At 37.9% G+C, this 12,258-nt stretch overlaps 1 protein-coding gene across 1 annotated transcript in view; it reads left to right on the top strand.

Moving 5' to 3' along the window:
- Positions 1–11,789, top strand: part of LOC122408719 (protein yellow-like) — a 36,455-nt gene extending 24,666 nt beyond the window's left edge. Inside the window, exons 2-6 of the mRNA XM_043415699.1 lie at positions 1,564–1,693; positions 1,762–1,924; positions 10,448–10,807; positions 10,884–11,069; positions 11,194–11,789. Of these exons, the coding sequence (XP_043271634.1) occupies positions 1,564–1,693; positions 1,762–1,924; positions 10,448–10,807; positions 10,884–11,069; positions 11,194–11,394 (1,040 nt within the window). The 3' untranslated portion in view covers positions 11,395–11,789. The remainder of the gene's footprint in view (positions 1–1,563; positions 1,694–1,761; positions 1,925–10,447; positions 10,808–10,883; positions 11,070–11,193) is intronic.
- The last annotated feature ends 469 nt before the right edge of the window (positions 11,790–12,258 follow it).

The following is a 12,258-nucleotide window of genomic DNA, read 5'->3' as shown; positions in this document are numbered from 1 at the left end:
GCTCTACAACTTTGATTACCACTTTTATTTTCGTATTTTCAAAAATTAGCGAGATATTTTGCAAAAACAAAAATTTGGTTTTTTTTCGACTATATCTCGAAAAATATTAACAATAGAGAAAAAAGTTTCAACTAAAAAAGATGGGAAATTTTATGCTCTACAAAAAAGGTCCTTACGATTTTTAACGTCAAACTCACCGTTTTCGAGATATTTGCAAAAAAGCGTTTTTCAAGATGGCGGCTAACGCAACACGTTTTGGTGTCCACAAATTTGGTTTTATACTCAGGGGACACCCCCTTACCTTATTCCGTAAAAAAATTCGACTTGAAAATTTTTGTCTTGAAAAAGTCTAGAATTCCTGGACTACCCGGGACCTTCGGCGTTCGAGTCTGGTGCGCTATCCACTACGCTACCAAATATTTTATGTACAAGGATTATCGGAAATCATACATAAACTGTGATTCAGAATTTATGTAGAAGTCTCGTTGTTTATTAAATACAAGATGTCTGGTAGCGTAGTGAATAGCGCACCAGACTCAAACTCCGAGGGTCCCGGGCTCGAGTCTCCCTCGGATGATTTGGTTTTTCTAAGCTTTTTTTCTGTTCGGTATCGATACTAAAGCTGCGGGAGTTCCAACTCGTGATGTATACTGAAAATTTTTGAAATCGATACGAAAACTTCGTAGGTTTCAAATCGGGATGGATACTGAAAATTTCTGGTATCGATACCGAAGCGGCGTGGGTTCTGAATCGGTAGTCATACTGAAAAGTTTCCGCATCAATACCGAATATAGGTATGTATACCGTTTTGTCACGGTATCAATACTGTTTTCTGTCGTATCGGTATCGATACCGCAACTTTTCGATTAAAAATGTACTAAACGATACGCTATCGCGATCAGCCAGCGTTATTCTGACCTCGTATGCGGTTTCACAAGAGGAAGCCGCGGGAGGTGCATCGAATTACGGGCTCCCACTTCGCGTGCTCATAGCGTGGAGAGGCACCATCCAAACCTCAAAATTGTGGCTGTCAACTCGGCTCCGTTTTTGAAAATTCGCCGGTCGGAATTGGAAGCCCGCTTATGTATCCAGTAGTAAACGAGCTAGACTTCCGCCCCGACGGCTCCATGTTCGAATCCCGCCAATGATACTTTAAAAATTTTTTTTTGTCATTTTTATCAAATTATTGGTGAAATTTACAATTCACGGATAAAACATTGAAATAAATTGGAAAAAATAATTAACGCGTTTATATTTATCAAAACTGAAAAATTCAATGCCAAATTTCTTTCTCTGAAGCCTCTTGAGAATTTATTAATTAGTCTCCAGTTCAATTTTCATAGTCACAGATGGCTCATGAGTTTCGTAATTGAACAAAATGATTTGCCAATTTTATCCCCACCACCGCAATTCGTTTTATTCAAAGAAAGTATAGTCTCGGCGAGAGCCTCGGACCAGCAGACGACTGGGCTGTGAATGTAAACTTGTTCCGAGACTCTACCGAGTCTCTTGATGTTCATCGTTATACGGCCTCAAAACATTTCTGAACCATTTATTTTGCAGGAATACCGGCAACCCTTAATTACATACCTCTCGATACGAACCGTGGTGGATCACCAAAATTAATTCCATATCCCAGTTGGAGACAAAACGTCGCTGGAGATTGCGGTATCGGGCTTACCACAGTATACAAGTAATATCTTGCATTCGTTAATAAACTTTATCCGTGGAAACCTTCCTCCATGATTGAAAAATTCACAGAATGCATGCTGACCAGTGCAATCGTCTTTGGGTACTAGATGTTGGTACACTCGGAAATGAAGCTACCCAAATTCAAGCATGTCCATATACCTTAAACATCTTCGATCTGACGACAAACGAAGTTGTGCGACAATACCAACTACCCCCGGAGGATCTTAAACCGGTGATTAATATCGCAAGAAAAGTAACACTATCTGGTAGCTAAACCTATGTGTTTTTATGTATTTCGTCATACTAACAGTGAATCCATCATCGAAATTAATTTTCGATAATTGGATTTTCACACACCTTTTTAGGTTTAATTGTTTTCTATTTAGTGACAAATCGCGTGCCATAATACATTTCATATACCTATATATTTTTGTTCTGGTGCTATAATACAAGTAAATCGCAAAAATCCCCCTAGGGAAAAACGGCTGGGAAAAGTACATTGATGGTCCCTTGTTTCCTGATCATATCACGAAAAATGTAAAAAAAAATCCATAAAAAAATTATCAAATGAAATGTAAGTAATTTCAACAGAAGAATTCGAAAACAATTTTACAAATCATGAAAAAACATATTTAAAAAATACAAATCTCTAGTTATTTTTTAAAGTTACAAAAAAATTCAAATAACACATAAGAAATAAGAAACCGAAAAATCGCGCTTGAAATCATTTTGCAAACCGATGCCCCATTCTTCTTATCTCCATTCTAACAGTTGAATCGATTGAAAAAAATTCAATTTAAGTTACGTGCGGCATTAAAATTTATGATATCATTTCGAGGCCAAGTACTTAATAGTAATTCGGAATATTTATTCATATAGGAACCATCAGGAACTTGAGAAAGTTCTAACCATTCATAAAAAAAACTGAAATGTAACGCCCGCGGAGCGGCCTGAACCCGCTTGAACTCTCGAATATTACGCGAACTAAAAACATCGCGGAGCGATGGATAGGCGTGCGTCCCAACCGGCGGCCATCTTGGCTACTAGCACAAAGGCCCGAGCGAGCCGGCGGGCAACACTCTGAACAGCGCCACTTGAGGGAAAATCACACTAAAATTATATTTTCTTATTTTAATTGTTTTTAAGCTTTTTATTAATCAATATGAGCGTAATTAGGCTCAAAATGTCGGGAAAAACAGCCACTATCGAGGAAAATTACAGGAAAGGTTAAATCTTCTAGAAAATTTGTACAATTTCAAATAGAGCGAGTTGCTTGTTTACGGCGCATGCGCGAGAGTAAGCGTTCATGGGCTATAGGAACCCGAACGTGACTTTTCTCGATCTTCCGAATAAAATTAAAATTAACGATATTAAATAAAACAATGAGGCCAAATTATACAAACAATTAAATAATGGCAATTCTCATTAAAATTTTATTATTTTAAAGTCACGCTGAGCTGAAAATCATTAAGAGCGGAATTCGGCGCATCGGGCAAAATAGCGATCAGCCAATAATAAGGCGCGAATTATGGCAGCGAGACAATAGAGAAGCCCGTTACAAAAGAATGCGCAGAACACACCCGAAACAGGGAAATTCAGCGTTTGAGAGATTTTAGAGTGGAGAACGGGGTATAAGAGTCGGTGCACGGCTCATTCGAAAGGTAGTTCACCCTACCTCTAGAACCAACTCGGATCTCCTAGAAGAACTAGACCTGACTAAAATAGAAAAATACACTCTATTCTGGTATAACCTAAAAATCCTTTTTCCTACTATTCCTTTGGATGTCTGGGATATTGGTGAGACTCGGCGACGTATCGATCCCGCAGTCCAGGGTCCACTCCACTTAACCTAAAAATTCCCGAATTTTCGTTGCACGGGGCTGTGGTAAGACTCGGTGACGTATCGATCCCGTGGTCCGTGGACGAAAATTACCTATTCTAGTCAATGCTCAGGACATTGGCGAGACTCGGCGACGTATCGAGCCCGTGGTCTGGGGTTCACATCTTAACCTGTGTTTTTGAACATTGGCGCCATTCGGCGACGCTTGAGGCCCGTGGTCAAGCACAAACTTTCCACCTATAATTTTTGGGTTTATTGAGAATAGAGGCGGTAAATAAATGATTTTATGATTTATTATTATTAAATTCAAAATTGTTTTGTAATTTATGCGATTTGGTTGGGTTGAACGAACTAATTAGCTTGAGAATCAATTATTAATTGAAGAATTCAATAATTCGTTGTCCATTTGGACCGTCGTACAACACCATAGTCAAAATAAACCCTCTAGCCGAATTATAACGAATAAAAACAAATAACAAACGAATGAAAGTATTAATTCAAGAGGCTGCGGTAAGACTAGAGTTTGTATAGCATCAAAGCGATCGAAACATAAAAATTGTAAAAAGAAAAGTACACAACACTCTTAAATTAACAGGAAGCGTAAAAATCCAGGCTCAAGCGGTTAAGAATCCAGGACATCGGTTGTCAATCATAAAAATTGCGAATCACATTTTTGTACTGAAAAATCTCGTGCGAAACGTGCAGGAAAGAAAATGGAATAAGCAGAGGCACGATAAACCATAAAGCGTTCTTTATTGTACAATTAAAAACGAAAACAAATTTGGAAATTCGGTCAAAGATTTTCATACAGAAAAACACTCCGTTTTTCCGGGTCTTTCGAGTTTTCTCTCGCCTGATTCAGTTAAACAACTCGGACAGATAAAATATAAAAACAAAAACGCGATTGCGATCACTTATCTTTGTAAAAACAGTCAAAATTATTGTTTAATAAATTCATTTATTATTTTGTCAAACACAATCCTTGTCTCCCGTCTCGTTCATACCTGCTCCTTTTAAAATAAGGTAGCTCGAACGGACGCGTCGTGGCGTTGTAACAAGTAAAAAAATAAAAAATCGAAAAATCGCCCTTGAAATCATTTTGAAAACCAATGCCTCATTCTTCTTATTTGATTCGAACAGCTAAATCAATTGAAAAAAATTCCATCTAATTTACGTACAGCATTAAAATTTATTATATCAATTCGAGGCCAAGTATATTCTAATGAATTGAAACCACTTGAATTACATGCAGCACTAAAATTTATAATATCAATCGGTAGACAAGTATTTTATTAGTAACTCCAAATTTTAACATTATAAAATTGTTCTAAGAAGCTTTTAAATCCAAAAAAATCACATGAAAGCTAGTCATTTGGTACTCTATGGTGGCAGAGACTTATGAGAAAATCGATTCATCTCAGACTTTCAGGATCCTCTGGTATTACTCACAAAACTCAACGTCGATTGGATCGATACAAATTATGTTTAAATATGTGTTAAAAGTACTTGTCCGGCCCATCATTTTCCGTTTAAATTGTTTAACCAAATAAAAATCAGGGCTTGTCTCGAACTGATGGATCACAAGTATTCATGCAGAGGGAATAGAGAGAATAATCTTCAAGTAATTGTTACTTAATTGCACTAGTTTAATAAAAAAGGGAAACAAAATGTTCCGCAATATATAAGGGATATTATTCTGCATCGATAAATGAAAAAAATTGTACATTGTTCAAGCTTCCGAAATAACTCTCCAGTTTATATTCAATGACGGCAATTTTTACATCCCACTTATTCTTCCAGCGAACGAATTCCATTCGGAATAAGAACTAACGTATCAAGAGACTCGGTAGAGTCTCGGAACAAGTACATTGACAGCTCTGTCGTCTGCTGGCTCGAGGCTCGCCGAGACTATATTTTCTCTGAATAAAACGATTCGCGGTGGTGGGGGTAAAACCGGCATGTCATTTTCTAAAATTGCAGAGCTCAGGAGATGTTTCATAAAGCAAAAATTGGTTTGGAGACTAATTTTCAAAATCCCTTTCGAATGAGCACGAAACCAACACGATCAGTAGCGTAAATGCTGACAAAAAACTTTGCACAGGCTCAAGATTATGCAAAAGTTACTAACACATTTATGGATTTACCGTGTCTGTACAGAACACCATCAAAGGCCTCTTGATGCCAGCTATAACCCATTTCTATGGAAGCTCGGGTCCCGGGATCCCGGTTACAGAAATAATGAGTTGTGATTGGTCAGGACACTCGCTGTACCATTCCAGCGGAATAAAGTTTATGAATATATACCTATATATACAACAGTGCGAGCTGTATGAATTTGATACAAAATTCTTATATGACTATAAAAAAAAATGTTATTTAAGTTTTGTGAAAATCATGTGGGTTAGTTTACCCTCATCGCATTCGGTTCGCGAGTATTTGTTATATAGGACATATATTAGTATCGAGAAATTTCTCCTTGTACAAATTCTTTGATTTTACGTTTATTTATGACATAATTTTGTTGCAATTCCGGTTCTGGTTCTTTAAAAATTTTGGGGAGAGTACGATTTCCGAGGCGCCAAGATTTGACGATTGATTTTTTATATTTCGACCATTCTAAAACGAATTACAAGAATAAAATTTTTGCGTATTCGGCTTCCTTAAGGAGTTATGACCATTTGAATTTGAAAAGAAGTGTTTTCTTTTGGCTATTGATGATAAGTTTCTAACGCGCTCAAATACGTGAGAGTATGCATATCTTGCGTTGGAATGATTTTTCGAAGTATAAAATAGTATCTTTAATAGTGTTTCAATGCCGTATTAAAACATTGCGTCTTGATTTTTAAAATGTGCGCGCTAAATTGCAAACTATTAGCGTAACCCGGAAAACACCACATGGAGGTTGTCTGCATAGAATTCCTGGCCCTCATAAGAGCCGTTTAAATTTGTATGCGCGCGCGCGCGCGCGTGTGTGTGTGTGTGTGTGTGTGTGTGTGTGTGTGTGTGTGTGTGTGTGTGTGTGTGTGTGTGTGTGTGTGTGTGTGTGTGTGTGTGTGTGTGTGTGTGTGTTTGCAGAGATCAGGACCCGCGGCTCGTCACTTCCGCAGTATTTTATAACTCCAAACCCTCTCTGCAATGTGTGCGCGTATGTGTTTGTGCGCTTGCGCGTGTGCTCCAACTGCATTTAAAAAAGTTCTCCGTCCTCGTAGTTCGGGTCCAGTTCTTCTTCATGCTCATTAAGGGCGTGTAGGTCTTCAGCGATCGACAGAAGGCGGGGTTTTTTCGCTTCGGGAATTAGATCACTCAAATGTTCCGACTGTACGGTCGGAGGATCAATCTCTTTGAGTGTCAAACCCTCTCGCTGTTCCCCATCAACTACACCCGAATATATGCGCTTAACATCTTCAAGGAATTCTTGAATCTGAGATCCAAAGTCATCCTTGAAGTGCTTATCCAAAATCTGTTGCCGATAGAAATGCAGAGCCATGTATTGGCGAAGAAAATTTGGTCGGCGACAAAGAATCGTTTTCTTCAGCAATCTGTTTTGGTTCTCCAAATCGTTGATCGTGTTGGTCTGATCCCTATTGCTGACAAATTCTCCTTTGCTATGATATGTTTTCAAGTGAACAGTGCCACTTGAAAACATTTTTTCAACACCATCGTACTGCTTCGCACTATCGGAACATATTATTGACGTGTCAGGGTGGACATATTTCCGGATGTACGGCCACAGCTCAGCTTTACTCTTCGCGTTGACCTTGAAGAACAAACCCCGTTTATCCTCCTTGCAGTACAGCCCCAGGAAAATGACGGTCATTTGATCCGTGAATCTGCCACGATGGTATTTCCTGGTGGTGAGGAAGATTTCGTCCACTTGCACTGTCTTTCCAGCACCACCCAACAACATGTCCTGATGGGATGTGACCACTTCCCGACAGTAGCTGTAGTAGTCGATCACGGTGGACTTACTCAACTCATCAGCATTGTTATTCTTACGCCAACAATGCAAATGAGCGTAAAGCTCATTGACTCGCATTTTCGTGACAAATGCCAAAATTATTGCAAGCACCTCACGAATCTGGATCCGACAACTACTTCCATCAACGAAAGTGTTTATTGCTGGATCGATAGTGTGCCGGTATTGTCTCGAGTTTTTTTTTGAGCCTTTCAAGGCACATCTCCAAATCCAACCCAGTTTTTTAGTTTTGTTTAACTCCACGAGCATGGCGAAACCACAAATGCAGGTTGGAGGAATTGAAGTTTTGCACGGAATAACACCGACTTCTTCCAAAAAGCTAATCGCTAATTCATCCGTCGAAATTAGATTATGGAACGAATGAAAAAATGAAAAGTTTTTGAGCTTTGGATGCACATTGGGATGTTCGAAATCCATTATAACCACTACAAATCGTATGAAACACCGTTCCGTAACACTAAGATTTCGGATACAAATGACGTGCCGAATGAGTACTCTTTATCAAGAAGCGCGGTGGCGCTTTGACGTAAAGTGTATTGAAACAATAACGAGCATGTACAACAAGCCCGACGTACTGTCCAGTGGTCTTTGTTCTAAGTAAATCCCTTTATTCAGTCCCGCGATTTTATTATTTCGGCGATGTTGAATATAAGTGCATCTGTTCATCTTTGCCGTGATTTAACAATTAGATAGTAATATGATAACGTTTTCAGCATAAAAAACTTTTCAATTGAATGTGCTTCGAAAAACGTTGTACTTATTTCGTAAACCCAAAATCATATCCCACGACTTACAGAAAACTTGTATAGACAAAGCTAATACAGTTTCCAAAAGTGTTGTGTTGTTTACCATCTCCTGTTTCCATTTGCGTTCATTTGTTTATTTGGCAGTCTAAGTGAACATTGTTACAAAATATTACTTCAATTCATTGGGGAAAGTACGATTTCCGATGCACCAAGATTTGACGATTGATTCCGCACACACATCAAAGGTGCTTCAAACCCGCTCAACGATTCCACACACACACACATCGAAGGTGCTCCAAACCCACCCAACGATTCCGCACACACATCGAAAATGCTTCAAACCCACCCAACGATTCCGCACACACATCGAAAGTGCTTCAAACCCACCCAACGATTTCGCGCACACATCGAAGGTGCTTCAAACCCACCCAACGATTCCGCACACACATTAAAAGTGCTTCAAACCCGCCCAACTATTCTGCACACACATCGAAGGTGCTTCAAACCCGCTCAACGATTCCGCACACACATCGAAGGTGCTTCAAACTCGCTCAACGATTCTCCGCACACATCATAGGTGCTCGAAACCCGCCCAACTATTCCGCACACACATCGAAAGTGCTTCAAACCCACCCAACAATTCTGCGCACACTTCACAGGTGCTCCAAACCCGCCCAACGATTCCGCACACACATCATAGGTGCTCCAAACCCGCCCAACTATTCCACACACACATCGAAGGTGCTTCAAACCCACCCAACGATTTCGCATACACATCGAAGGTGCTTCAAACGCGCCAAACTATTCCGCACACACATCAAAGATGTGTTGAATGGAGAAATTAATTTCAACATTTTTATCAATTAAAAAAAACGCACCTCAACGTTACAAATCCTATTGAGTGATGTTCCGGACCCACCTAAAAATCAAAAACAGTATTTCTAATGAGTTTTCCTCAAATTTTCAAAGTATTTCGATTCGATGAATGGTGATTTGACGAATTGTGATTCGAGGAATTGTGATTCGATGAATTGTGATTCGACGAATTGTTCTCGACGAATTCTCAGAAAATCACCGTTCCACAGCCTTAAATTTTTTGATTTTTTTTAATTTTGATTTTCTTTCTACTGCAAAATAGTATCATTTTCGATAAAAAAAAAGACGCTACATGGTCCAAATTAGGGAGCATATACATCATAATGATACTTCAACTTTCAACTCCCCGTTTCACCCCCTTAAAGGCAAAATTTCGATTTTTTTTACTCTTGAAAAACATCTTATTTTGGGCTAATTATAAAGACTGCATGGTCAAAACTTGGCGCCTCGGAAATCGTACTCTTGCCTCAATTATCATTAAATACTTGGCCTCGAATTGATATCATAAGTTTTAATGCTGGACGTAACTTAGATGGAAATTCTTTTCAATTGATTTTTTTATCTTTTATTTTGATTTTTCGTTTTTCTATTTCTCAAGTTTTATTTGTTTTTTTTGACACTTAAAAAAATAATTACAGATTTATATTTTTTTAAATGTCATGTTCTTTCGGGATTTGTGAATTTATTTTCAATTGTTCTGTTGAAATTCTTTACAGTTGGTTTAATGTTTTTTTTTATACAATTTTTTTTACATTTTTCGTGATATGATCAGGAAACAAGGGACCATCAATGTACTAGTCCCAACCTTTTTTCCCCTAGGGGAATTTTTAAGATTTAAAAAAGTTTTTGTATCATATTGTGTAAAATGTTTTCAGTTTATAATCTGAGCTAGCATAAAAGCAGATGACAATCTCTTAATAATTGAAGAATCATTCTAGAAACCCTTGTTGCTCTGTGACGCTTGCTGGAAAATTTTCCTGAACAATTGCGAGTGATTAGGGCTAAAAGTGTACACGAATGAATTCCTATAGGAACCGTAATTTATTCACTGTACTTGGCTACGTTAGAGAATGTATATATACGTGTTCAGCGTAGGGTCCCACTGTCTGGTGACAGACACCCTGCCGCATTTTATGGCATTATGAGTATAGTTTTGAATTTGATACTAAACCCAAAATGCCAAAAAATATTTGCCAACTGATTCCACAAGAGTTAGTCAAACAAGTGTAGCATGATTCGTAACCTTCCACTACACACGATGAAATCAAGACTTTCCTTTTAACAAATGAAGGGAACCATTGTAATTATTATTTGCAGAGTACATTTATCATCAACATAGCGGTTGATATGGGTAGCGGAGGTTGTAATGATGTTTTCGCTTATATGTCGGATGAGCTTGGTTACGGCCTGATAGTCTATGACTGGAAAGCGAATAAGTCTTGGCGCATTAGCCATGGCTTTTTTTATCCTGATCCATTGGCTGGTGATTACAATCTCGGTGGTTTAAATTGGCAATGGATTGATGAAGGGATTTTTGGCATGACTCTCTCACCAATGGCTAATGATGGATTCAGAACATTGTTTTTCCACCCTCTGAGTAGTAACAGAGAGTTTGCTGTTTCAACAAGAATACTCAGAGATGAAGATCTTTCAAAGAACAGTTATCGAGAATTCCACGTAAATGATCAAAATTTGATGAAAAACATAAGAATTCTAATTTCATGAAAAAAAAATGACTGACTGACCCTTGCAGGTACTATCTGAGCGATACATGGGTCATTCAACATCGGAGGCTATGGACGAGAACGGTATCATGGTGTTCAATTTGATTGACCAAAATGCCGTCGGTTGTTGGAATTCTTTGCTACCTTATGAGCCAGCCAACCATGGAATAATAGCTAAGCATGATAAGGCGTTGGTTTTCCCGGTTGATGTTAAGGTATTTTACCCAAACAAACATTTCGTTATCTCGTTTGTTTTTCCATCGTTAATTCCCGGGAATAGATCACTATTCCCGATATATTACTTTTCTAATCGGTGATCTTCATTTATATTGTTTTAAGATTAATCACGGAACGGTGTGGATAATGTCGAATCGTTTAGAGAGGTTTGTGTTGAGAATTATGAACTTCACGGAGGTAAATTTTAGGATTTTGACAGTACCCCTAGAGGACGCAGTTGCCAATACAATTTGTGAAAAACCCCGGACGCAATGGAGTTTTCAACATCAGGAATCTTACAATAATATGCTTTTATGGGAATAATGATGGCACAAGTATCTTTACAGCGTCCGAAAATAAAACTACTAGTTATTTTTTAGATAAAATATGTGCTTGTAATCGGATTAAATTAACATTTATGTAGTTGAATTCCATTTCATTCAAGGTAGTGCTTTACAATCATCAGGCAATTTAAAAATATTTTAACGCGGCTTAGAAGAATGCTTTTAATCTTAACAACTTCATTCAACTGCATTGTATTTCCCTCTTAGAATTTTTATATTGAAAATTTAACCAACCTATTGTGAAAAATCAATAACTCGTTTATACTTACTTACACTGAGCTGCGATTAATCATGAAAGTTCCAATGTGTTTAATTTCAGCAATCAATACAAACTAAGGCATTTAATAAATTTAAGGGATGAAAAAACCTTCTAAACTGGTTGAAAAAATCATTTCTCATGCATTTAATTCGCTATATCATAGTTCTGGCCATTAGAAGTTACATTTTCATGATGAAAAATTACTATAAAAATGATTGGAACAAGTACCATGGATGCATAAAAAAAAATATCGGGAAATAAAAATTCGGATAAGTACATTGATGATCGCCCGTTTTTGCATAGAACCTTTAATAATGTAAACAAAAATTCTCAAACTTTGCAAGGAAAATTATTTTAAACCGTGAAAAAAATTCGAATACATTACTGTTGTGCCCATACATCGCACTCCTAAAATAAAGAGTGTATAAATTAAGCGTTCTCAGTACAAATGCATCGACGGCGAAATATCGACGTTCCCAAACGAGCGCATCGACCTTCAATGTCATCACCGAAACTTCGAGAAAGAATATCACGCCATATTATCGCGAGAGGGGGCAAAAACCCCCAAGTCTATAAATTTACCAA

Source organism: Venturia canescens, chromosome 4, assembly GCF_019457755.1.
Source record: "Venturia canescens isolate UGA chromosome 4, ASM1945775v1, whole genome shotgun sequence".
Lineage (NCBI taxonomy): Eukaryota > Metazoa > Arthropoda > Insecta > Hymenoptera > Ichneumonidae > Venturia > Venturia canescens.
This window is presented reverse-complemented; position numbering and strand designations above follow the sequence as displayed.